This window comes from Corythoichthys intestinalis, chromosome 12 (genome assembly GCF_030265065.1).
Source record: "Corythoichthys intestinalis isolate RoL2023-P3 chromosome 12, ASM3026506v1, whole genome shotgun sequence".
Taxonomy (NCBI): Eukaryota; Metazoa; Chordata; class Actinopteri; order Syngnathiformes; family Syngnathidae; genus Corythoichthys; species Corythoichthys intestinalis.
Genome location: NC_080406.1, coordinates 50,423,456 through 50,451,337, shown reverse-complemented (window position 1 = coordinate 50,451,337; position 27,882 = coordinate 50,423,456). Strand labels below are relative to the sequence as shown.

The following is a 27,882-nucleotide window of genomic DNA, read 5'->3' as shown; positions in this document are numbered from 1 at the left end:
TCCTACCATAATATGGCTCAAACACACAAAGGATTGCTTCAATCAAAGAAAACAGTTTCGATGAAAAATTAAGTGTTCAAATGTGTATTTCTGAGTCTTAAATAATTTTTCACATTCAAAAACTTTTTTACTACGTTTGAATTTTTTTTTTGATTGAAGTGATTTTTCTTTTGAAAATATATTTTTTTTTTGTTTGAAGCAACTTATTTTTTTGATTGAATAATAAAGACACCAATGTCCTAGCCAAAATGTGGCCCAAATGCAAAACTACATTACTTCAATCAAAACAGTAGCTTCAATTAAAAAAAAAAAAAAAAAAAAAAAAAACTTCAATAATAAAAAAAAAAAAATCAATTGAAAAAATTGTTTTCAAATGCATTTTTTTTTTTGAGTTTCAAATTTATTTTTGCATTCAAACACATTTTTATGATTGAAGGGACTTTTTTAAAAAGAATTGAAAATATACTGTATATTTTGATTGAACTGACTTTTTTTGATTGAACAATAAAGACACAAATCTACCTCCATACACTCCGGGTGTGTTTCACTGTTTTTATTAGTCAGAAAAGCAACATTTTAGTCTGTAACTGCCTGATCTTATACCAAACCATTAACCCGGTAGGAGGCGGTAATGCCCCACGATACGAGGGGTAAAGTGCCAACACACAAGAAGAAGAAGAAGGAGGAGAAGAAGCGCAGTTGGCCAACGCTAGCGGCTGACGCTACAAGCAGACGTGCTGTAGTCGGGTTTAAGGGAGCTTCGCCAAACTTTCACCTGAGATTAAGTCGACTCTTGGCGGCCTCCAGACGGGCTTTCACCCGCTGTCCTACCTGATTCTCACGATTTCAAGAGAGGGTGCTTTCAGCGCGTTCTACTGGTAGCCAGGCCACAGACTAACTCTAGCGGCTAACGCTACAAATGAACGTGATTGAGTCGGATAGCGGCTCTAACCTTGTGGAAACGGCTGAACTTAATGAGTGGATTGGGCACGGACTGCATCTGGCAATCAGTATGTCGCATTATTATTTTTTTTATCTCTGTGTGCGTGTGATTTCTCTGATAGTTTTTATGATGGTAAAGGCAAGGCAAATTTATTTATTTAGCACAGTTCAACACAAGCGCAATATAGCTTGATTGTGGTTGTGTATGTGAGGTTTGTGCATGCATGTATGAAAAAAAACTCTGGAAAAAAATCCCTGAAATCTTGAAGTGAACAAACACTTGTGTTGAATAATTATTTCACAGCAGCCATTAACAATAAGTTGTATGTTTGAAGTGTACTGTTCAAGCTGGAAGTCATTTGTTACAATGACATGTTTGCAGAGTCGCCGTATTTATTTTTATAGTGTGGTACATTGTTCAAGTCATACAAGCTGTTATAAGTGTTCATTACGATGGTCCATAAAAACTAAATTTTGAATTTTTTTGCTCCCTGAGTGGATTCTGTTTCCATTTTGGAAGAAAACGGTGTGCAAAATTAGAAGCTAATCAAATGATATTTAGAGGTGGCTGAACAGTCTACAAGTTTGAGATTTTCCCTCAGAGTGCATATTGCATCATAATTGCTTGGGCAAGCATCTAAGTGTTGCATCATCTTTTATCAACAGCTCAGTTCACTGCTAGACTCTTTTGCGGGAGGTTGCTAGTGTTATGCTCATATCTTTCATCTTTCAAGATGCCTAAAACACGCGGTTTTACTTGCTAGAAGAAACATACAATTCTGGGTGCTAAACTCCCTAGTAAAGAACAAGTGTTAAGTGTATTCTTGCATCATCACATAACAAAAAACAAAAGTGTTAGTGAAAGTGCAGCTATAGTTACAAGTGAAATAGAAGGTTATTGGAAAAAAGCCAGGGTTCCTGTTCAAAGAAAAGACAAAATTATAGAAAAAATAAAGAAATTATTCAATCAGTGAAAACTTTTGAAGAAAAACAAAGTCATTAATTAGCATTCAAGAAGGCAAAGGCCTCTTAATTGCACAATGAGAACCTGGCCGCGGCGGCTCAATGGGTGCATTGGACACCAAACTTGCTGCAACTGAAGCAAGGTCAAAACAGTGAGAAAATGAGCTGAAGAGGCGCAGACAAAAACACATTGATGAAGCTGACACGTCTACAAGTCAAGTTGTATTGGAATAATCTAGGGCTGCAGCTATCGAATATTTTAGTAATCGAGTAATCGACTGAAAATTCTATCGATTAATCGAGTAATCGGATAAAACAAATATATTTTTAGGTGAAGAGCAATTATAAATATACATGAGAAAACAAGACATTTCATCTAATCTTGATCCATTTTCAGTCAATCAATATTTTTATTTTCGATGTATATTGTTGAAAACGGTCAACAATTGCATCTCAGATGTAACTAGAATAAAAAATAATTCACTGCTTTCACTCAAAAAACTTTTAGATCTTATTAAAGAAAATATATATATATATATATTTATATATATCTTACCTAAAAATGCCGTTACGCTTGATAACACACATCACTTAAAAGTTAGGATTTTTTTCCCACGTGTTTCAATTGAATTTCTCTTTGTGTCAAGCCATTTTTAAGTTCTAGTTAAGTTTTAAGTTAGTCTAAACTGTAAGTCCTGATAGGAGTTTTTGCAGTGTTCAAAATAAATGTATCATACAGGCTGTATTGGAGAACATTAGGGACCAGTGCTACTTGGTATTTTATCCAGCAATGACTACTGAGCTAAAATTGATAGTTAGCATGATTAAGTTTTTATTTTACACCCTCATCACTCCACAATGCTATGTTATGTTAAAACCTGAATGTAAGACACGTTAGCCACGCATCGACAGTGGTCATAATTAATTGTAACCTAGCCCTCCCCAGGGGTAACGTTACGTGAGCTAGTAGCGACATTAACGTTAATCTTATTTATTAGCGCTTAGCGCTCTTTATTAGCGCTTAGCGCTCTACTGCTTTAAGATGGCGGCGGTTTACTAACGCTGCCTAGACGCGGCCGAGTCTGTCAAATCGCATCTAGTTCAACATACATGTGATCTCTATGAGACTCAGACGCTACCTGTACCAACGTAGCATCGTGCGGGCTAGTATTTAGCAACGTCGGCGTCGTTTGTGTCGGCTGCAGTAAGTTTTTTTCCCCTTCTTCCTCTCCGCACGTGACAGCGCGTTGTCCCGCATTAAAAGTAGTCCGAGCAAAACGTGATGCTTAGAGCTGTCAAAATAAACGATTACTCGAGGTGAATAAAATTACTCGGATCAGTTTTTAAACTCGAGTTACTCGAGTTGCTCGAGTACTCGTTTCAGCTCTAGAATAATCCTCATCAGCACATACAACTGATCTCGATGAAGAGGACTCTTCATCAACTGTGGATTTAGATATAGAACAAAGACAGAAGAAAGAAACTCTGCAGACTAAGCAGTGTCGACCAAAGAATGTTTGGACCCCAGAGCTCACAACAGCTCTGGATAGGAATGCTCTGTTTGTAGTGGCTGAAACTGCCAAAAGTTTGGGACATGCTCTTAGTGAGATTAATATCAGCCGTTCGAGTGCTAAACGATACAGAGAAAAACACCGTCGCCAACAATGGATGGATCTACACAATGCATTCAAAGCTGAAGGGAAAACTTGCATTGTGCATTGGGATGGCAAATTATGCCATCTCTCCTTTGTTCAACGAAGCTCATTGACTCATTCCAGTTTTAATTACAGATGTCTCTACTGGAGAAACTCAGCTTCTTGGTGTTCCAAAATTGACTTCAGGAACTGGCAAGAACCCAGCTAGAGCAGTTTATGAACTGTTACAAGAATGGTCTTTGGAGGAAAAAGTTGCAGACTTTTGCTTTGATACAACTGCATCAAACGCAGGACGTCGGGCTGGAGCGTGCATTCTTCTAGAACAGAAACTTGGACATGCAGTCCTAAATTTAGCATGCCGCCATTATATTTATGAAATACTTCTTGGTGCAGTATTCTCTACATGTTCTGGAGCTTCCTCTGGTTCTGATGTCCAACTATTCTATCGGTTCCAAAAGAACTGGGAATCCCTTGACAAGTCCAAGTATCAAACTGGGGAGGACTTAGAGGTGCTGCAACCTGACAGGGAATGTATCCTCGAGTTTGCAGAATCCAAGTTGGCACTGGGTAATCACAGAGATGAATACAAGGAATTTTTAGAGTTAGTGGTTGTTTGCCTGGGAGAAAACGTTCCTGATTTCAATTTCAAGAAACCTGGAGCTTTTCATCATGCCAGATGGATGGCAAAAGTGTTATATTGTCTCAAGATTTGGATGTTCCGTGGTCACATTAGACATCTCACTAAGGCTGAAGAGTCATGTATTTGTGATGTGAGTATTTTCTCCATCCTCATATATGTGGAAGCATGGTCTTCTGCCCCTGATGCAGCAGTTGCTCCTCGAACAGACTTGGAGACACTGAGGAAACTGCACTCTTATCATAATGACCGTGTTGGAAGAGCAGCCAGAGACAAATTGCTGAATCATCTGTGGTATGTATCAGAGGAACTTGTGGCATTGTCCTTGTTTGATGAAACTGTTTGAACACTGACAAAGCAGGGTATAGTGACAGCCATGATCCCTGAAGAATCAGATGAAAGCAATCAGTCTGCTGATGAGGACCCACCAAAACGTGTCGAATTGAAAGGTGCCGTGATTCCACCACTTGAATCCTTTGCAACTCACAAGTCCATCTGGTTGCTGAAATACCTGGAAATCAACAGCGACTTCCTTAATGAAAAACCTGAAGACTGGAAACATGATGCATCCTACAAGGCAGGTCTAACAAAAGTAAAAAAATCTTCCAGTTATCAATGATGTGGCAGAGCGAGGGGTCAAACTCATTGAGGATTTTAATGCTCGACATACAACAAAGGAAGACCAACTACAGTTCCTTCTGGGTGTTGTATCACAACACCATAAGATATTTCCCACATCTTCAAAGTCTCTTCTAGCATCTGGACAACAATGAGTGCTTGGCAAGCATGATACCCCCGTCTACGAGCGGCTAATACCCAGTTGTCTGATGAACACTGGGGGGGATCCAGGTGCCTGCTAGATAGGGACCTTGAGCCACGCCTAAATATTATTTGATTGACTTCAAACTTTACACACATTGTTCTCTACCTAAATGGAAACGGAATCAACCTAGGGAGCAAAGAAATTCATACTTTTAATTTTCACCCTATGGTAGTGGACCACCCTAATGTTCATACTTGAATTCTTATTGTTCACAAAAAAAATTTATATACTTAATGTGTAGTCTGCATGTACAATTGTTAAATTGGAAGCTGGTAAATAAATCAATGAGAAACTGTAACGTTTAATTTGTATTTCATGCATTGATTCAGATTTTCAAATTAGATAACAGTCCGCTTGGGCGAATTTATCGTCATTTATTGTTATCGAGGTAAATATGCTCAATTTACTGTGATACGAACTTAAAGTGCCTGTGACACGAAAAAGCATGTTTATTTCATAATACACGTGGTATTTTATGCCTCTGAATGATATGGGCCGCTTGGATGTGTGTGGAAGCGATCGCTATTTTTATTTAGTTTTTTGAATCCCGCGCCATGAAAATGAGTGACTTCCGGCTTCGGTCTTGCATTGAGGAGGAGGGCGCTGTGACGTGTACGGTAGAAGACGTCCTCTTCACGCGACAGTGTACTGTTGTGTATGAGGACGAAGGATTCAGCTGATTTTGCGGATTAATACGTTTATTTTTCGCATCACGCCAGCCAAACGGCTGCAGAAAAAAATCATTCTGTATGAGGGAGAGGCGTATGCGCCTTTTTGGAGTTTCAAAAGGTTCCCATTCACCGTGGATATTTACTGTGGGACCATTGGACTTACAAGGAAGTGAGTAAACATCTTGTTTTGTATTATGTCAAATACGAATACAGCGATTACAAAGTAAACACTACAAACTTTCTTTAAATGAAGGACTACTTACGTTTGATCATTGATAGGCATGTAAAAAGCTCTCCTAATGCTCATTAGCAGCAGCACGTTAGCTGCACAAGAACTCCAGCCACCCTCCTCCGGGGAACGAACTGTAAATTGCTCTCCGCCGGTGTTGTACGGGGCGGCTATTTTTCGGCACAACACCGGGTCGTCATGCCAAATAATCCAGGATAGTTATGTGTGATTTTCCGCTTCGAAGACTTTGAAACATCACTCGGTTCGGGTTAGCATGTCGGCTAGCTGTCACGCCTTCTGGTTTGTTTACATTCTCCGAAGCCGGGGAAGGGAAATGACATATGTCCGATTTAGGTGTCATAAAATATCGTTCGGGAGGTGCGACAGTAAAGGTGAAGTCGACAGTTTTGACCGTTATGGAATTTTGCCATGTCGTCCTGAATAAATGCATTTTTATTATTTCATATTCCATTCAGCACAAGACTGTTATTTGTCATGACCATGCCATTTATTTAGCAATTGGGGAAAATACTTGGATAAAAAGAATATCCTGTAAAAATATTGAAGTAAAGAGACAGAAACAATGACATTTTGCCGCTCTCTTCGTCTCGTTTTCCTCGATGTGAATAGTTCCCCCTCGACGGGCTGACTGGTCCTTCTCAAGCCATTTATATAGCTATTGTGGAAAATACTTGGATAAAAAGAATATCCTGTAAAAATATTGAAGTAAAGAGACAGAAACAATGACATTTTGCCGCTCTCTTCGTCGTGTTTTCCTCGTTGTGAATAATTCCCCCTCAATGGGCTGAATAGTAAAACCGATGAGCCCAGTCTACCGCTGACGTCATCCACCTGTTGGGGACGCTAAAGCCCTATAATGGTAGGCGTGGCTAACCGGCAGATTAAAAGACTAATTTCTCGTCATCTGTGCTTTGCTAAATTGTTGTATATAGTCGAATCGTCTCAAAATATGATTCTAATTCACATAATAATGCCATTTAAGACTTTTTTTCTCGTGTCATATGCTTTAAGGCCATATCGCCCAGCCCTATTAAACCCAGATATTAAAGTAATTATTAGCATTTTTCAGGGTTTAAAATTACAGCCATTTTTGTTACATATGTGCCCAAAATGTAATCTATATGATTTACAAATATTCTGGAACAAACAACTACTGTGTTGTGAGTGAAAGTCACATGCTACGTGGAGTTTTTGGATCAAAAAGAGGTAAGTACACGATCATATCTCGTTAAAATCATGGCGTCTTTAATTATGCTCTCGCATGCTCTCACCTCCACTTAGGGTTTTGCTATTAAATTTTTTTTTTTTTTTTTTCAAATTTAAATGCCGTCCTGTTCAAAATTGTTCTTCCCCCAGAAAGTTGCAATTTTAAAGTTTCCAATGATGTATCACACATGCATATAGACCCTACCCACCGACGTCACAAAACCACGTGCTCGCTGTATGGTTCCGCCCACTTGTCCGTCATTTTGTCTCTGTATTAGCATTGGTTTCAATTGATCGAGGAATTTAAAATGCATTTCATGGAAGACCCGGTGCTTTCTGATGCCGTAAACTCACTGGATGTGTTGCATAAAAGGCGTTATGTGGAAAAGCTTCGTTCTATACAATCGCCAGATCCATATTTGATGCCCAAATCGATGTTTTTCGACCCACTGTCTTCGCCCTGTCTGCCTGACATCTGCTACGCTGATATTATCTCGTCCACACAAAATCAGCCTATTCTCACGAAAATTTGAAAAACTTCAAGAGCTTGGAGGCTTATAAATACTTCGTTGCTGGTTGGGTGAAACAGGTCCTCGTCCACGAAAATTTGGCAGGAATCTATCTTGTGCTTGGAAAGGTGAGTTACGAAATGTTCAATTCAAAATCTTTTGTCATTGCTAACATCCACTGTCAAGTCTGATGTATTTCATGTCGTTTGTCAATGGAGTTAAGGCTTTTAATGTTTATATGGTTTAGCGATAGCACTCTCACTACATACATACGTGTATGTTGTCGGCGATTAGCCTAGCAATGATCTTAATTGTGGTTATTTGTCAGCCCAAAACCCTCTAAGTATATCTTAAAGGCATCTTACAGGATATAAAATGACTACTACATAGTCTGTGGTGATTTTTTGGTGCCCAGTTTTCACGTCGAATTGCAGCCGTCCATTTCGCTCTCCTCTTTGGATCCCTCGGAATACGGTAAAACTTCAAGTCTCTCCTTCAATCTTCTCTGTTAGTGCAACCAACAGCCACACACGCCTTCACCATTTTGATTATTAATGTTAAGGAGCAGAAAAACACGCCGTAAATAGGAGGAATGTACGTAGCCGTAACAGGTTAACACGATGTTTTGACGGACAATTGGGCGGTACCATTCAGGACAGCGGAGTTGTGACGTCACGTGGGTAGGGTCTATAGGAAAATTTTGAAATTTGGAAAATTGGTCTCAGAGCGGAACTCCAAGTCCCCTGAGTGTTATCCGCCGTATGTGTATATTATAGGGGGCTACGCCCCCCCCCCCCCCCCCCCCCATTCTTAAAACCGGGGGAGACGCCCATTGTCAAGCACTTTGAAAGATTTTTGTGCTGGGTTGGAAAACACGAATTTAAAAAAAATTGGCAAGGATGAATTTTCCCCAACAGAAATAAACTTTGGGGACACATGTTTGCAAATGAAGAAATAAGATTTGTTTGTGGTCTTGGTCTTGCAGATGTCAGCCAAGCTCATCATCCTGAGCACCGGGAGTCTGCGTGCATCAAGGAGGAGGAGGAGTTGCCATCCATCAAGGAAGAGGAAGAGTTCGTGAACATTGAAGGTCATCCCAAGCATTGCTTTTTCCTCATAAGTACAGAAATGTTTTTCAGTCTAATATATTTTATATTTCGATTCTCACAAGTAATATACAGTACATTGTACTTACAATAGTGAATGACGAAAGTCCATTTCTCGATTCATTGTTTTTTGTCTTTTAAGGGGAAAAAAAAGAGTACATAAATAACATACAGCAACTTAAAACGTTTGAGAGCGTGTCAGGTATTGTTTTGTTATGGAACAGAATAAGGAAGTACTTTCTCTTTTGAGCGTCAATTGAAATCCATTCTAGTTGGTTTCACGTACTGTGTCCACTTGGACCATATCAAATAAAATGTATCAATCTCTAATTTAAGTGAAAATGACAGCCTCTTCATGATGTGAATTTCATGTACAATATCCATCCATTTCTTAATAGTTGATGTTTCTTTTTTAAGCCATTTCTTAGGAATAGATTACTTGGAGGCTGCTAATAGAATCTTCAACAGTTTTTTTTATCATTGACACTTTCCAATTCTCCAGTTTCAAATCACCCAGATACAGACATTCGCATTTAAAAAAAGATATGTTGCCCAAAAATGTTCTCCAAGTGTGTATGAATTTCACTTACCTTGTTTCAATCCAAAAACTCAATGTAGCAAGTATCACCGAGTGTCAAGACACAGCTCTGAATGGTCACAGCTGGATTTTTGGGGCATTTCATCAGTGAAACATGGTAGTATAACAAGGGTTGTGATGCAGAAATCGCTGACATCAAAGAGTGGTCGAAATTTTCTTTCATATATTTACCCTTTAAGCGTTTTTCTTCAATTCTTTGTTTGGAATGATTATTTATCATATAACATATAGGGGAAAATGAATTAGTAACAAAAAAAAAAAATACAATCAAGTGATAGTTATGCGGTAGATATCCATGACTTATTTACAGACACCATTTTTTTCATTGTGATGTAATTTGTTTAAAAGTTTAAAATATGCGAGTGAATAATTTTTCAAACTTTTTTTTTTTTTTTAAACGAAATATAAGACATTGATTAATGATTCTAAGCTAAAAATGACACATTTCGAATAATAAATAAAATTACCTTCTTTTTATGGCTGGGTTGAAACAAAAGCGATTGCGCGATGTCTGTAAACGGGGGTTTCCAGGGTAAAACGGACAAATTAAAAATAGTTCGAGGGCTTATTGCGCCATGAATCTGCTATGGCAGCATATAGACATATTGTTCTATCAAACACAACAGTTCTTTTGGCTTAAAATACAGCAGTTTATTTTAAAAAGGGGTGCAAGAGCAGAAACTGCTTTTTCAGTCTTGTCTGTGTTTTTTGCATATATATATATATATATATATATCATGTATATAATGGGGGTTTAAGCCCCCCCGTTCTTAAAACCGAGTGGCGCCCATTGTCAAGCACTTCGAATCACTTTTGCGCTGGAAACACGAATTTAAAAAAATTGGCAAGGATGAATTTTTGTGAAAGAGTTGCCAAAGCCTAAGCCAATAAAAGGCGCGGTCCAATGAGCACCTGTGTCCACTCGCATTTCTCTGCCTTTTCGCTCTCAGTGTGCTGAAATGGCATCATTGTAAACTGTTTGAGGCAACGCATGAACAGGTTATTCCGTGCATGATTAATTTTAAAAAATTAATTACTGCCCGTTAACGCGATAAATTTGATAGCACTAATACATATATATACACTCACCGGCCACTTTATTTGGTAGACCATGCTAGTCACGGATTGGACCCCCTTTTGCCTTCAGAACTTCCTCAATTTTTCGTAGCATAGATTCAACAAGGTGCTGGAAGCATTCCTCAGAGTTTGGTCCATAGTGACATGACGGCATCACACAGTTGGTGCAGATTTGTCGGCTGCACATCCATGATGCGAATCTCCCGTTCCACCACATCCCAAAAATTCTCTCTTGGATTGAGATCTGGTGACTGTGGAGGCCATTTGAGTACAGTGAACTCATTGTCATCTTCAAGAAACCAGTCTGAGATGATCCAGCTTTATGTCATGAGGCATTATCCTGCTGAAAGTAGCCATCAGAAGTTGGGTACATTGTGGTCATAAAGGGATGGACATGGTCAGCAACAATACTCAGGTAGGCTGTGGCGTTCCAACGATGCTCAATTGGTACCAAGGGGCCCAAAGAGTGCCAAGAAAATATTCCCCACACCATCACACCACCACCACCAGCCTGAACCGTTGATACGAGGCAGGATGGATCCATGCTTTCATGTTGTTGACGCCAAATTCTGACCCTACCATCCGAATGTCGCAGCAGAAATCGAGACTCATCAGACCAGGCAACGTTTTCCCAATCTTCTATTGTCCAATTTCGATGGGCTTGTGCAGATTGTAGCCTCAGTTTCCTGTTCTTAGCCGAAAGGAGTGGCACCCGGCGTGGTCTTCTGCTGCTGTAGCCCATCTGCCTCAAAGTTCGACATACTGTACGTTCAGAGATGCTCTTCTGCCTACCTTGGTTGTAACGGGTGGTTATTTGAGTCACTGTTGCCTTTCTATCAGCTCGAACCAGTCTGGCCATTCTCCTCTGACCTCTGGCATCAACAAGGCATTTCCGCCCACAGAACTGCCACTCACTGGATATTTTTTCTTTTTCGGACCATTCTCTGTAAACCCTAGAGATGATTGTGCGTGAAAATCCCAGTAGATATGTAGTTTCTGAAATACTCAGACCAGCCCTTCAGGCACCAACATCCATGCCACGTTCAAAGTCACTCAAATGCCCTTTCTTCCCCATACTGATGCTCGGTTTGAACTGCAGGAGATTGTCTTAAACCATGTCTACATGCCTAAATGCACTGAGTTGCCGCCATGTGATTGGCTGATTAGAAATTAAGTGTTGACGAGCAGTTGGACAGGTGTACCTAATAAAGTGGCCGGTGATTGTATATATACTGTATATTATTGGGGGCTAAGCCCCTTCTGTTCTTAAAACCGAGTGACGCCCGTTGTCAAGCACTTTGAATGACTTTTGTGCTGGATTGGAAAACACGAATTAAAAAAAAATGGCGAGGATGAATTTTCCCCAACAGAAATAAACTTTAGGGACACATGTTTGCAAATGAAGAAATAAGATTTGTTTGTGGTCTTGGTCTTGCAGATGTCAGCCGAGCCCATCAACCTGAGCACCGGGAGTCTGCGTGGATCAAGGAGGAGGAGGAAGACTCGCCACCCATCAAGGAAGAGGAAGAGTTCGTACACATTGAAGGTCATCTCAAGCATTGCTTTTTCCTCACTTCCGCCTTTTTGGGCTGCAGAAAGCATGAAGCGAACCAAAAAGATTGTGTATTAAAACCACTAAAAACAAAATGAAAAACTATCGCACGTCCATGCGATGGGACTATTGTGCATGCGCACATCTCGATGGCGATGTTTAAACAATATATCGTTCAGGCCTAATTCTAATCAAAATGTTTGTTCTTCTTTTTTCCCCCCAAATTAAAATAGATGAGAATTGATAAAGAATCGAATCGTTAAGCAATATCGATAATGGAATCGGAATCGTAAAAATCCTATCAATTCCCATCCCTTATGATTAATGCAAAATAAATCTGTATTGACTTATACTAACTTTCCCACTGCAAATTTATTGTACAGTGCCCTCCATAATTATTGGCACCCCTGGTTAAGATGTGTTTTTTAGCTTCTAATATATATATTTTTTAATTCAAATAATATGGGACCTTAATGGAAAAAAAAAAGAAAAATCCAACCTTCAATACAAGTGTATTTATTCAGAGGTGAAAAAACCCCACATAAATAAATAATTATTTGACATCAAATAATGTGTGTCACAATTATTAGCACCCCTGGTGTTAATACTTTGTACAACCCCCTTTTGCCAACAAAACAAGGTCTGGGGACTGAGATGGTGAGGAGCTTGATTTTGTGTCTGGTGAACCATTTCTGTGTAGATTTGTCCATATGTTTAGGGTCATTGTCTTGCTGAAAGACCCAGTGACGACCCATCTTCAGCTTTTGGGCAGAGGGCAAGAGATTTTGATTTAAAATGTCTTGGTATTTCAAAGCATTCATGATGCCATGCACCCTAACAAGGTTCCCAGGGTCTTTGGAAGCGAAACAGCCCCACAGCATCACTGACCCATCCCCATACTTCACAGTGGGTATGAGGTGCTTTTCAGCATGCCCATCTTTCGTGGCACGCCAGAACCACTTAGTGTTTGGTTCCAAAAAGCTCAGTCTTATAAAATAATTTCTCAGTATGTATACTTACTCAGTGTGAAATTTGAGCCTGTTTAGATGAACACAAAGTCGATATTCTTCAACAGCTCTCTATCTTTGTTTTTATTTCTTATAGCAGTTAGGCTTGAAAAAGCTCAGAATTATCAGACAGGGGGACTTGAGCAATGTCTTTAACCACATCAGGGCCGAGCATCTCTCAGACAATGGCTTTGTAGGCAGGTAGTATTAATGTCTCTGTCACGGTGTCGGACTTTTTGGATTTAGCAACAAGGTAACTAGCATTGAGGGCTTTCTTATTTTCTTTTTTTTTTTTAGTTTTTATATTAAAAAAAAAGTTGCCTGTTTCTCTGTTTTCACGAAGGCGAACAAAATAGTCCATCGACTTGTTTTGAAGCGACAGGTGTTTCTTTTGGAGATGACGTTTAAACTTGCTTGGCAAACTGGCGCTGTGCTGCTCATGTCGCGTTCAAGAACTGCTCAGATTTTTAGCCATTAGCCACCTTGCTGTTCTCAACAATGTGTTGTAATAAAACAGGGGGAGGATTGACGGTCATCACATATGGATAAAATAGAAAGGACACTTTCGAGTATATGGACACATGATGAGTCTAACCAAATAATGTGCAGTAGATGTGTTGGGGTCCACATTGTCGCGGACAGCAAGGTCGTTGATGGCTAGAAAACCAAGCAGTTTTTGAACGCGACACGAGCAAACTTCGCTCATCTGCACACGACCAAGAACTTTCTACCTACTCCCGATGTAGGCTCACTATCCTCTTCCTACTCCTTCCTTCCTACTGCAGCTCCGCCCGACGACGTAAAAAAAATATTGTAATAGCCCCGAATGGGTATATAGAAAGGAGAGGAGTCGGTGATGACTTCCTGCTACGTCACCACTCTGCAGTCTGATGGCCCCTTCAAGGCTCGCACAGTTACGGACATTACAATATATATACATAGATGCGACATTAGATAATTTCTCGTGGCACACCTGACGATCTCTCACTGCACACCGATTGAAAAACACTGCACTAATCAACTGACACCTATCAGGTGTGTTTAAATGGAAGTGAAAAGCCAGTTTTGTTTTGGACACAGATGGGGTAGCCACACAGTTTTTGACCACCTAAACCATCTGAACATTTTTAATAAACTTACAAGACATATGACCACAACTCATGACGACTGACCATTTACAAAACTTGGAATAAGAAATCCCTCACCATTATTTGGATTGTGAACAAGCTTTGAAATGCCTGGATCGCAATAAACAACAACTGGATCATCATCAGAAGGTGTGTCTGAAATTTTATACCCCGATATGCCCGGCAACCTGGTAATCGAAAGCCGGCACAACCGTCATAATTATGAGATTACACTATCATGGGCGTTAATGAATGCATATGACAGATGTCATAAAGTGTTGTCCGTCAAATTATGTCCAGCCCGGATCTTTTACATCCATTAAAAAGTAAGACAATTTGCCGGATGACACAAAATGATTTCTGTCATAAACATTGATCAATGCTCATAGCAGTGTCATGTCATACTTAAGATGGTCTTATGACAGTCATATGGTGCCAATGTCAAATAAAGTGTCACCAAATACCATAACTAGCAATTAATGAAACAACTGGAACAGTAACTGAAGAAATAATTGGCACAGAACATGAATTTTGATTGTTATTTACATCTGTAGCGTTGCAGTGCATGCTAGGAGGCATGTTGGATGACAACAGCTTTGACAGCAGGTGGCAGCTAAGGTTGACTCTGTCCCTCAAGGGAGCAGTGATGGCCAAATGAAGCTTCTTGAAGTGTTACCGGTTAATATCTTTTGGTGTAAATACCCCAAAATACAGTGACGACAGTTGCAGCTCATCTATGAACAAATGCCGTTTTGTGTCAAATTTGATGGGTGGAGGCTTATAGTCAAGTGTGCCTTATTGTCCGAAAATTACGGTAATTGGGTTATTAGTCCATTCATTTAGAAATATTTTATCAACTTAGTAACAAGTACAGTGATACCTCAGCTCACGAACGCTTAAACTCACAAATTTTTCGCCTCAAGAACATTAAATTCGCGAGCATATAGTCTCTGCTGACGAACTAGTTTTTGGCGGACGAACCAATTCACGCGGTCGAAAAGCGCCACGAGAAGCTGACGCACGCTCACGGGGTCCCAGTTCATCCCCTCACTTTCGTTGAGTACGGACGTGGTTTGTGTTTGATAGACATTTTGGACCATATTGAGTGTAGAGGTTAGATTTTGTGCCCGAACCCGACATTCGGGTCGGGTCGGGTCGGGTCGGGTCGGGCCCACAATTTAAGCATTCACGTTCGGGTCAGGTCGGGTCGGGCTGCCATGCCGGACTAATAAATTATTTAAAAAAAAAAAAAAAAAAAAAAAAAAAAAAAATGGAGAGCAGGCTCTCTGTATTGCGCTTTTGCTTGTGCACGAACGCCGTGACGCCGGCCGCTTTTTCTTCTTGTCCTCCCGCTGCACGGCCGAGGCGCCGCCCTCTCCTGTTCCCTCTCCTTGTCAGAGAGGCGCGTCCATGTGAGAACAATATCCCACACACTCAGAAATATGTTTAACAAACTTTCCCAGCGTTATTTCGTTGTGTGAATGCTTTGATAATTCTAAAAAAAATATGTAGATCATTTAAACATTAAGAAAACTTGCGTTTTTTTCTGCCAACTCGAAGAAATGAAAATAAATTGCCGCTGCTGCGTTTTTTCCACGTCACTCAAAAAAAAATAAAAATAGATAAATAAAATGGAGAGCAGGCTCTCTGTATTGCGCTTTTGCTTGTGCGTGTGCACGAACGCTGTGGCGCCAGCCGCTTTTTCTTCTTGTCCTCCCGCTGCACGGCCGAGGCGCCGCCCTCTCCTGTTCCCTCTCCTTGTCAGAGAGGCGCGTCCATGTGAGAACAATAACCCACACACTCAGAAATATGTTTAACAAACTTTCCCAGCGTTATTTCGTTGTGTGAATGCTTTGATAATTCTAAAAAAAATATGTAGATTATTTAAACATTAAGAAAACTTGCGTTTTTTTCTGCCAACTCGAAGAAATGAAAATAAATTGCTGCTGCTGCGTTTTTTCCGCGTCACTCAAAAAAAAAAAAAAAAAATCGGGTTTTTCGGGCTCGGGCCTGCAAATCTAGTTAAGTGATCGAGCTCGGGCCGGGTCGGGCCTCAATACCAGCGGGCCGTGTCGGGTCGGGCTGGATTTTTTAGGCCCGAACTAGGCTCTAATTGAGTGTACTTTTGCTATTATGGGACCGAAAAAGAGTTACCTACAGTCCTTATGGAAGGTGACTCGTGTTACCAATTCGCCCTCGACTGGTAATTGGCGGTGCTTTCAGCTTCCCACCGTAGTGAGAAGTGGACTGGCGAGTCACGTTGGCTCGTTGTCGTCGGTTGTCTTCGGTTCGCCCGATTTCCTCTCCAGAAAGGTGGCGGCGTGCATACAAACACCCAGAGGCGTCGGATGGCTTTTTGTGGGCACTTTTATAAACAACCAAAAGCATGTGGGGGGCACAGCAGTGGAGTCTACGCTAACTGCGCACTTTGCCGGTAACACTCTCCTTCCAAACAGTAACTCCCTCCCTCCCTCCTCCTCCCACTCCATTCCATCAAGCCATCAACTACCATCACAAAGGTAAATAAAACGACTTTATTATACAGTACAGTTTATTTCTTTAATTATAATACAATAGCACATTTATTATACATAAAATAAGGTATATTTTTGTGTAGTTTTAAGGCTTATTTAGTAGAAAATTATGTTTTATGGGGACCTGGGAACGGATTATTCTCATTTTAATGGTTTCTTATGGGAAATAAATGTTCGGAAGACGAACTTTTCGCCTTACACACACTTTCTGGGAACCAATTATGTTCGTGAGCTGAGGTATCACTGTACACTGACATACACAGGCATAGTGCAGTGACGAGAAAACATATTCAACCAATAAATATTGGACATTATTATAAATACAGTGGAACAAATAAGTATTTAGTCAACCAGTAATTGTGCAAGTTCTCCCACTTGAAAATATTAGAGAGGTCTGTCAACATGGGTAAACCTTAACCATGAGAGACAGAATGTGGAAAAAAAACAGAAAATCACATTGTTTGACGTTTTCTGTAACTCTTCACAAGCTTTTCACACTCTGTTGCTGGTATTTTGGCCCATTCCTCCATGCAGATCTCCTCTTGAGCAGTGATGTTTTGGGGCTGTCGTTGGGAAACACGGACTTTCAACTTCCTCCACAGATTTTCTATGGTGTTTAGATCTGGAGACTGGCTAGGCCACTCCAGGACCTTAAAATGCTTCTTACGAAGCCACTCCTTTGTTGCCCTGGCTTTGTGTTTGGGATCATTGTCATGCTGAAAGACCCAGCCACGTCTCATCTTCAATGCCCTTGCTGATGGAAGGAGATTTTCACTCAAAATCTCTCGATACATGGCCCCATTCATTCTTTCCTTTACACAGATCAGTCGTCCTGGTCCCTTTGCAGAAAAACAGCCCCAAAGCATGATGTTTCCACCCCCATGCTACACAATGGGTATGGTGTTCTTCGGATGCAATTGAGTATTCTTTCCCCTCCAAACACGAGAACCTGTTTCTACCAAAACGTTCTATTTTGGTTTCATCTGACCATAACACATTTACACAAAGGAAAGGCGCGGTGGTAGTTCATAAAATATATCTATGCTTTTCTTGTGTTTTGCAGGTTTCAGAAAGTATCTTGGTGCTGAGCGGCATGAGCCAGAATCTCCTGGCGTTAAAGAGGATGTTGAGCTCCCCCAAATCAAAGAGGAGGAGCCAAACCCCTGTCAACAGAAGCAACTTTCAATCAAAAAGGAGGAGGAAGAGCTGCCATGCGTTAAAGAGGAAGAAGGGATTACCAAGTGGACTTGTGAGCCCTTGAAGAGTGAAGATGGTCCGAGTGAGGCCAGCAAAGGGGTGGAGCCTGCAAGCGGCAGCAGCTCGACAGAAGGATTACAAGCAGACATTTTTATCGCTCCATCAGACAGAAATGGCACCACGTCACAGTCACGTTCCAATGATAATGGTCATAAGAAATCCCACAGTGACGACCAACCCTGCAAATGCTCTCAGTGTGGGAAAACCTTTGCTAATATGAAAACTTGTCGTATGCATATGAGGAGCCACACTGGTGAAAGACCTTTTGTCTGTTCAGTTTGTGATCAAAGATTCCCTCGAAAGCAACTCTTACAAGATCACAAAAGAACCCACACTGGCGAAAAACCTTTTTCCTGCTCAGTTTGTGATAAGAGATTCACTAAAAAGCAAAACTTGAAAGTTCACACAAGAATCCACACTGGTGAAAAACCCTTTTCCTGCTCTGTTTGTGGTCAAGGATTCAGTTGCGAGAGCTCCTTAAAAATACACACAAGAACCCACACTGGCGAAAAACCGTTTTCCTGCTCAATTTGTGATCAAAGATTTGCCACAAAGCGAAACTCGCAATATCACGAAAGAACCCACACTGGCGAAAAACCGTTTTCCTGCTCAGTTTGTGGTCAAAGATTGTCTTCAAAGCAAATCTTACAATGTCACGAAAGAAGTCACACTGGCGAAAAACCTTTTTCCTGCTCAGTTTGTGGTCAAGGATTCCTTTACAAGAGCTCCTTAAAAATCCACACAAGAATCCACACTGGCGAAAAACCTTTCCTCTGCTCAGTTTGTGGTCAAGGATACAGTTGCAAGAGCTCCTTAAAAATCCACACAAGAACCCACACTGGCGAAAAACCTTTTCCCTGCTCAGTGTGTGGTCAAAGATTCTCTCTAAAGCCCAACTTACAAAGTCATGAAAGAAGCCACGCTGGCGAAAAACCTTTTTCCTGCTCAGTTTGTGGTCAAGGATTCCGTTACAAGAGCTCCTTAAAAATACACACAAGAATCCACACTGGTGAAAAACCTTTTCCCTGCTCAGTTTGTGGTCAAGGATTCCGTTGCAAGAGGTACTTAAAAATACACACAAGAATCCACACTGGCGAAAAATCTTTTTCCTGCTAAATTTGTTGTCGAAGATTCACTCTGAAGCAACACTTAAAAGAACACACAAGAACCCACCTTTAATATTTGAAACAGCGGACCCCAGATTCCAAAAAATCAAAATCATTCATAAATAATGTCATTAAATAAATATGGAAAATTAGGCCTGCAAGCAGGACTGTAGTAGCAGATCGTCCCGCTCTCATCATCTCACGAGAACCTAACTTGCTCGAAACACGGCTCTTTTTTTTTTTTTTTGTATTAGAAATACATTCACACACCTAGGAGAAAAAAAAAAACCCTTCTACAAAAAAGGAGGCGCAACTGAGCTGTGGAGTCACGCCCTTATTCAATACCGAAATGAATATCTAATTGGGCCAATTTCACCACGTGTGCCAAATTCCGTGGCTCTATAAGCTGCCTAAGTCCCTGAAAAAAATATACTTCCTTTTAAGGGCGAATAAAGGTTCGTCATGGAAAACAGACAGAGAGAGATGTGGACGTCGGCCTTCAAATGTAGTATTACAAAAGGTCTTGAAACTACAGTGACCAACCTGAAAAGAACTGGACGTATTGAGTAATATGAGTGACTTTATGCTGCCACTAGTTGGCGCTGCAGAGTTGATGCAAATGACCCCTACAGGACCTTTCAGGGTATGACTCTCAACAAGCACGGGACGTTTGGCACAGATATGTCTGTCTTGTATGTCTGCCAAGTTATGACTGTTCAAAATTTGTGGTGAGACAAAATAGCGACTGTCACTTTCCTTTTTGGAACCTTCTGCTTCAACGAACCTCAATATTTTTCATAAGGCACCCGAACACATGTCTTAAGGCTCCCCTGAAACAGGTTTGAGGTCAATTGATTTTTTTCCCTTGCAGGAGGAGCCAGTCTTGTAAACAAAGGCGTTTCCGGTTCCCACTCGGGGGCGCCAGGCCTAATGGGTAATATTTCAATGCAGTCATAATCAGGCTGGGACACCTCACATACATGCCAGATAAGAAGGCCTGAAAATATTGTCCCGCGGGCTGCAGGTCTGATAATTAATAAATATTTTTTTAAAAAAATTTTTCGCTGTCGCTTCCAATCAAGTCAAGGAATAAAACAACAGAAAAATAAAGCGTACGCTGCTTCATTGAGGGATAACTCATCGGATAGCGAGCATTTCATATATGCGCTCAAAGTTAGGTCAAGGAACAACTTCCGTCAAGGGGTGTCCAAACAGACAAATAGCTTTTGATGCAAACGCCATAGTAACTATCTGTCTGTGATAATAATAGAAAGGCAAACTCATTTGAAAAGAAAGCGTGGCTCACCGCAGTAATGGACCTTACAGGAGAAATGATGACGCGAGAATCACAGTTGATTTTTTTTTTTTTTCCATCATTTCAAAATATAAATTGATTTGTATGAGAGAAATAGATCAAAGTAAATAAAAGGAGATAAAGAAGATTGGCCATTTTTTCTCTCTGGTCTTTTTCAGCACTTTCCCACTGTAAGAATTATCCGCAGTTCCTCGAACCTTTTGGGGTGGATGATGTCATTTTGCGTGGGGCCGCAGGAATTATATTACGTAGCTCTTTGGTGATTCGATGAAATCAGCAGCCACGCCCCTTCTCTTGCATCACATGGAGCCGCCATATTTAAAAAAAAAAAAAAAAAAAACCTACCCTGCAGTAATGGCGTACCGCAAGCAACACGTCACTTCTGCTCATTAATATTCATGATGTTAGCTGCTGTTGCTAAGGGGGGGGGGGACACGCTGCCGTTTGCCCCCAATAGGAAATGAATGGAAATCTTGTAAGAAGGAGATGTTTACAGAGCTAAACCTACCAATTCTGTCCGAAAATGATGTCCTTGGTGCCAAATTCATTGGTAAAGATGTGGAAGAACATACACATGTTCAGGTAACACCAGTGATAAATGGAAATTTAGGGGATGCTACTTTGATACATATGTATATGCTGTGCCCCAAATTCTGTCCACAGTACTAAATAAGAATTTTAGCCTAAATCCTACCCTAGCTCTGTGTGGTATTTTTGGTGAAGACCATGGTCATTTGTCATCCACAGAACACCGTATGGTCACTTTTGCATTGCTCTTGGCTCGACGCACAATTCTGCTGAGATGGAAGGGTGCTGCTCTGCCCACGCTTGACCAGTGGCTTCGGGATCTAATGTCTTGTCTCAAACTAGAAATGCTGTGCTTCTCTAAGACCAGGTCAAGGAGAACATTTCATATGACATGGGATACTTTTTTGACTTACTTTCACAATACACAAAGCCATGAGTTATTCTTATGGATGGGGATGCGGCCCTTGAGACGTATGTATAATTTATGTATGTTGCTAGTTTTTTTTTATTATATATAGTTTTCCCTCCCTAGAAGTGAAGGTATACATCTATGGACATAAATTCAACAGCTTTGACTTGGTGTGATGCACTGCCAATAGCGCTTCACTGGTATGCATGGTTTACCTGAATTATATAACTATTCAGGACAGTTGGGGTTATGGGTACGGTGGGTTGTTTTGTGTTTCCTTCGTTGTTTTTCACTTTTATTATTTTGTTTGTAATTTTCTGTTCGTCTATGTACATTAAAATTGAATAAAAATATCTGCTAGGAAAAAAAAAGTTCAGTTAAAGAGATGGCTTGAGTGTCGAGGGTTGAAAAAGACGAAAAAAATGAGCCGACCTAAGCATAGCCTTAGCTTTTTTATCGACACCTTTTTCTTACGCGACTGACAATGTCATTCTCCTGTTTCAACAAGCTAGCTTTTACCATCAGCCCTGTCTTTCTTAAATATGATATCCTCTGGTTGTCCTACATCTCTGACCGTTCTTCGGGGTAATTTATGTTGTTAGTTTTGTGTAGCGATCGCAAATGCTACTCAGTGACAGCCAACGAACACTTTTAATTTTTTTCATTAATAACAAATCTTTATAACTTATTTACACTAACCCCCTTTCTAGAGTTGTTCTTTTTTTACAACAGAAAACTTAACAGTGACAGTCAGATCCCATTTTAATTTTTTCAGGTCATTCATTGTCAGAAGCAGCACGGCACAATGTCACGCTAAAAAATAAGTTAAAAATATCAAAATGGCTTTCCTCTTTGTCCTCTGAGAGACCATGCCAACCCAACAAAATGTTTACTCCAGATGAAATGTGAATGGCTTCACAAAGCTGGCTTCAAACGTCCGCGCAAGTTGATTCATTCTTCACATTTTACTTCCGGGTTATGAAACCTCGGGTAGTTCCAAACATGGCTTCAACGAGGGCAGACCGCAATCATACGAATGGCTGACTGTAACGTATATTCGGAGGTAAGTTGATGAAAACAACGATCTGTGGTGACCCTTTATTGTGTTACATAATTCACCCAAGGACGGAACTTGTGTGTACATTTGGCCGAGCGCGTTACCGGGCACGTCACTGTCACATGACAGAGACAATTAAAAGAGCCGTGCGCGTTCCGGCTGAGTCCGGAGATTAAGCAGAGTTCACAGAGAGCAGTTGCATGAGTGGTCGGACACAGCAAGTGTCAGCAACACGATTACCCAACAGTCCATCGAGACTCACAACATCCCATGCGGTACAGATCCTTTTTGAATTTTCAACAGTGTATTCTATCAGATGCGCTTCATGATGTATATGTTGAGCTTTATTTGTAGGTGGGTGGCGAGATGTGACATATTTATGTCACACTGCTGTTGCCATAGTGTGCACTTCCTGTGGGTGTAGTATTACAGTATAAAAGGAATCTCTGATGTGTTGGTGACACATATGCTGAGAAGCACACTGAAAAAAGAGGTGTTGCTCAATTCAAGTCTCGGCCTTACATGTACTTAGATGAAGGAAGTACATTCATTAAGTCCCTACCTCTTTTAAATGGTTAACTCAATCAGAGGCCCTTTGTGACGTACATACTCATCTGTATTTGTGAGTATTGGCTTTCACGTGCTTATTAGCTCGATTTTGTAAGCTTTGAAGCATAGACTTCATAATACTTGACAGGACACGGGATACGGGGCTGATCCGTAGGGGGCCTATTTTTTAAGAACTTCAAATTCAAATATTTTCAAAACCAAAGCTGCTACCGACCTTAAACTAAAACAGGCACCTACCTTAGCCTTATATGAGTCTCCATGAGCAGCGGCATAAAAAAATTCAGCCGTTCCCTTATAAAATCTTATTTTTTTATATAACAAAACTTAAAATGGCTATAAAATTCTCAGATTTTACACTAGATGCACAAAAATCACCAAATGCAGAGATAATCACCTATATTTTCAGCATCAATAGCAATATTAGACAAGTTTTTGTCCAAAATAGCAACTTTTTTTTTATTGACTGCAAGTTTTCAACAGATAATAAATAACTCAATTTTCACATCAGAAACTTAATACTTGAGGAAAACATGCAGAATAAACTATAATATATAAATAGATTATTAATAAATTGTATACACAATCACAACTTATTATACAATAGAATAGAATAGAATCGCACTTTATTGTATACAATGAAATTGTGGAGCATTTCCCTTTACTGTGCATTGTAAATGAAAATCTCAAAAGTGACTTGCAAGTATAAAATCTAAATAAACAAATATGAAATGCGTATGAGCAGTGGCGGATCTACCAATTTTGGGGCCTAAGGCAAACATAGCCAGGGGGCCCTCTTCATATGTTCCTTTAACACAAAAGAAGCAGGAAAGGCAGCCTCAAAGGCCCCTATCAATATCAGGAGTGGGAACCTCTTGGTACCTCACGATATGGTACGATTTGCAATACAAAGCTCACGATATCGATGATCTGATGATATGGCGATACAACGATTATCGATACATTGGTCAGGAAATCATTCTAGGATATTCTACAAACAACTAATAAACAGAAAAACAAGCTTCTGTGAATTGGAATGAGTTCATCACTAGTAGACGTCCAATCCATTTGAAATGGGAGGGTGGCTGTTGGGTCTAAACTAGGCTCAAACCTAAAAGTGACCCGAGAGAGGACGTAATGACTGAGACAGGAGACGGAGAGTGAGATTTTTACCAACGGTCGTTTGGGGAGAGGTCGGAGAGAGCGCAACGTGCCAAATCGGAGTCTCACCGAAGTCTCTCTCAGAGCTCCCCGTGCTGCTGTCTTTTATTTGGGGACTGTTGCTGGGCAGATTATAGTTACAAAACACAGATGGTCAAAGTGGCAGTTTCGGTTGTGGCAAGTTCCTCATCCTAGTCATTGTGAAACTGTCAAGGTGTCAGTTTGTGGTTAACAGTCGCACTCTTGAGCGAGCAGAAAACTTTGTTTTGAACACACATTTGCACAAAGTGTGGCTGGGAAAGTACCGACATCTCGAGACATTAGTCATTTACAGCGTCTACCTATCATTAGCACAATAGCTTGGGAGAGCACGTTTAATAGCTATGGGAGAGCAAACTTGTATAACTGGCATAATATGTTTGTCATTCAACAAGCTTATCTTACAGTGGCAGCAAATGAACGAGTTCATTTGCTGCCATCCCTCCCACTTCAAACGGATTGAGCGTCTGGCCGTCAGTGGCAGCCAATGCAAGGCAATGAGGTAATTTTGGGCCATTTAAAGTCATTTACCTGTTGATGATTTTCAGTTACTTCCTGTTGATTTTGGGGCATTTTATGGGTCACTTCCTGTTTGAGTTACAGAACAGGAAGTGACCTGGGAATCACCCAGATAAATAGGCAGTGACTCAAACTCAACAGGAAATGACCTGTCAATGCCCTAAACTGAACAGCAAGTAACCTGTAAATGCCCTGAAAATCAGACAGAATGACTGAATGCTCTGGTTTTGAATGAACGAATTTTCCCAGTCTAAATGGATTGGGCTTTGAGCACAGTCAATGGCAGCCTTAGAGTTAACTGAGACACTATTAAGGTGGTAGATTTTGGTAGCAACTTGTTGGTTCCTTTTTTTTTTATTTTATGTAATTTTAATTTATTTATTTATTCATTTATTGGGGGGGAAACATTGACACCTTTTTAAAACGATATCTCAATTCTTGGCAAGAGCATATTGAATAATAATAATAATAATAATTCATTTTATTTAAAGGCGCCTTTCTGGCACTCAAGGTCGCCGTACAATCATTTAAAAATATTAAAAGTGAGAAAATGAAAGTATATCACGTATAAGGAAATTTAAAATACTAAAAGAGATATAGAGGCAGTTAAAAAGACCAGAACTAAGTGATTATTGTGTATAGGCTAGTCTAAACAGGTGAGTTTTGGGTTTTGTTTGAAAAAGGGGGAGGGAATCTGTGTTCCTGAGGTCGGGTGGGAGTGAATTCCAAAGTCCGGGAGCCGAGCGTCCATGGTGCTAAGGTGAGCGGGGGCGACAGACAGCTGTATGGAGGAAGAGGATCTAAGGGCACAGGAGGGAGTAGTAACATGAATGAGATCGGACAGGTATGGAGGGGAGAGGTTATGGATGGCCTTGACTGTGAGGAGGAGAACTTTGAACTGTATTCGTAAGTGGACCGGGAGCCAGTGAAGCTGTTGGAGGACTTGAGTGATGTGGTGGATAGACGGGGTACGGGTTATGATGCGGGCAGCTGAACTCTGGACCAGTTGGAGTTTATGGAGAGTTTTACGAGGGAGGCCGAAGAGGAGGGTGTTGCAGTAGTCCAGGCGGGAAGTTACAAGGCTGTGAACCAGGATTGCAGCAGAATGTGGGGTGAGGGAAGGGCGGAGGCGATCAATGGTGCGTAGGTGAAAGTGGGCAATCCGGAAAATGTTTTTGATGTGCGATTGAAAGGAAAGTGTGTTGTCGAGAATTACTCCTAGGCTCTTGACTTGGGGGGAGGGTGAAACAGTGGAGTTGTCAATGGTAATGGATATGCTATGGTTTTTCGAGATGGTGAATTTAGAGCCAACGAGGAGCACCTCAGTTTCATTACTGTTAAGTTTTAGGAAATTGTGGGTAAACCAGATTTTTATTTCAGTGATACAGTCAGTCATAGATGAGGGCAGGAGAGAGGAGGAGGGTTCAGAAGTGAGGTAGAGTTGGGTGTCGTCGGCATAGCAGTGAAAGTGGATGTTGAATTTTTGAAAAATATTGCCAAGGGGAAGTCGGTGTATGATGAAGAGTAGGGGCCCCAGGACAGAGCCCTGAGGCACACCAGAGTTAACAGGGGAGGGTGTAGATTTAAATTACTTTAGTTGGATATATTGGCTGCGCTCAGAAAGATGAAAACCAGTTCAACGAAGTGTGGGTGATGCCAATAGTGGAAAGCCGGTGGAGGTGTGTGGTGTGACTAATTGTATCAAAGGCTTCAGATAGGTCTAGGAGGATGAGGATGGAGAGCAGGCCAGAATCAGCTGCCATGAGGAGGTCGTTGGTTATTTTAACGAGTGCTGTTTCAGTGTTGTGTTGTGGGCGGAAACCAGAGTGAAACTGATCATAAAGGTTATTCTGGGAGAGTGGAGTTGGGAGGCGACTGTTCTTTCGAAGATTTTGGAGATGAAAGGGAGGTTGGATATGGGGCGGAAGTTATTGAAGTCGGAGTGGTCGGCACCAGGTTTCTTGAGGATTGGCGTGACGGCTGCAGTTTTTAAAGAAGCGGGTACAATTCCAGATGTGAGGGATGAGTGGATGATAGCAGAGATGAGCGGGACCAGGAGGGAGGGTGTGCAGTGTTTAACTAGTTGAGTGGGCATGGGGTCCAGATGGCAGGTGGATGGACTGGATTTCCGGATGAGTTCGGCAATCTTAAATGGGGTGGGGAGGTGGAAGGAGGAGAGTGGATGTGGGGACGGGTGCCAGTCGGAAGATCTGCTGGGATTGGGGGTTGATCCAAGGTCGTTGTGAATGTTCTTAACTTTTTCGGTGAAAATGTTCATAATAGAGCTGCAAAAAGGAGGCACTGTAACAGTGAGGGGGGAGGGAGTCTTTGGGTTGGGTGATGTTGTTGAGGAGTGAGAAAAGAGTTTTGGTGTTGCTTTGATAATCTTTTGGGCTACAAAGTATCACAATATATCACCATTTCGATATTTTGTCACACCCCTAATCAATATAAATACAACCTTTCACTAGATTGAAACAAAATGAACAAGAGTGAGGAAATATAGTTTCGTATAGATTGTATTTCAGAGAGAAAGACTGTGTACAGTGGGGAGAACAAGTATTTGATACACTGCCGATTTTGTTGGTTTTCCCACTTGCAAGCCATGTAGAGGTCTGTAATTTGTATCATAAATTCTCTTCAACTGTGAGGGACGGAATCTAATACAAAAATCCAGAAAATCACAATGTATAATTTTTAAATAATACATTTGTATTTAACTGCATGAAATAAGTATTTGATACATTACCAACTAGTAAATACGTATTTCGGCTCTCAGTTCTTTTTTAAGAACTCCTCCTGTTCTCCACTCATTACCGGAAGTAACTGCACTTGTTTGAACTTCTTACCTGTATAAAAGACACGAGTTCACATGCTCAAACAAACAAACAAACTCCAACCTCTCCACAATGGCCAAGACCAAAGAGCTGTGTAAGGACATCAGGGATAAAATAATAAACCTACACAAGGCTGGGATGGGCTACAGGAAAATAAGCAAGCAGCTTGGTGAGAAGGTAACAACTGTTGGAGCGATTCGTTCTGGGGCTCCATGCAAGATCTCACCTCGTGGGGCATCACTGATCATGAGGAAGGTGAGGGATCAGCCCAGATCTATACGGCAGGACCTGGTCAATGACCTGAAGAGAGCTGGAACCACAGTCTCAAAGAAAACCATCGGAAACACATTACGCCGTCATGGATTAAAATCCTACAGCGCACGCAAGGTCCCGCTGCTGAAGCCAGTGCATGTCCAGACACGTCTGAAGT

At 40.9% G+C, this 27,882-nt stretch overlaps 1 protein-coding gene across 1 annotated transcript; it reads left to right on the top strand.

Annotated features, from left to right (window-relative positions):
• The first annotated feature begins 687 nt into the window (after positions 1–687).
• On the top strand, positions 688–23,968 carry LOC130926619 (zinc finger protein OZF-like). The gene is made up of 4 exons (XM_057851621.1): positions 688–1,010; positions 8,642–8,746; positions 11,876–11,983; positions 17,721–23,968. Exons 1-4 carry the CDS (start codon positions 920–922, stop codon positions 19,028–19,030), a joined length of 1,614 nt encoding a protein of 537 aa, XP_057707604.1. The 5' UTR covers positions 688–919; the 3' UTR covers positions 19,031–23,968.
• Positions 23,969–27,882: the final 3,914 nt, after the last annotated feature.

Excerpts from the sequence above, each read along its gene's own strand:
- LOC130926619 (XM_057851621.1), top strand. The coding sequence starts at position 920 with ATGAACGTGATTGAGTCGGATAGCGGCTCTAACCTTGTGGAAACGGCT. Across the intron at positions 1,011-8,641 it reads CGGACTGCATCTGGCAATCA|ATGTCAGCCAAGCTCATCAT; the intron begins GTATGTCGCATT and ends TTGGTCTTGCAG. Across the intron at positions 8,747-11,875 it reads AGAGTTCGTGAACATTGAAG|ATGTCAGCCGAGCCCATCAA; the intron begins GTCATCCCAAGC and ends TTGGTCTTGCAG.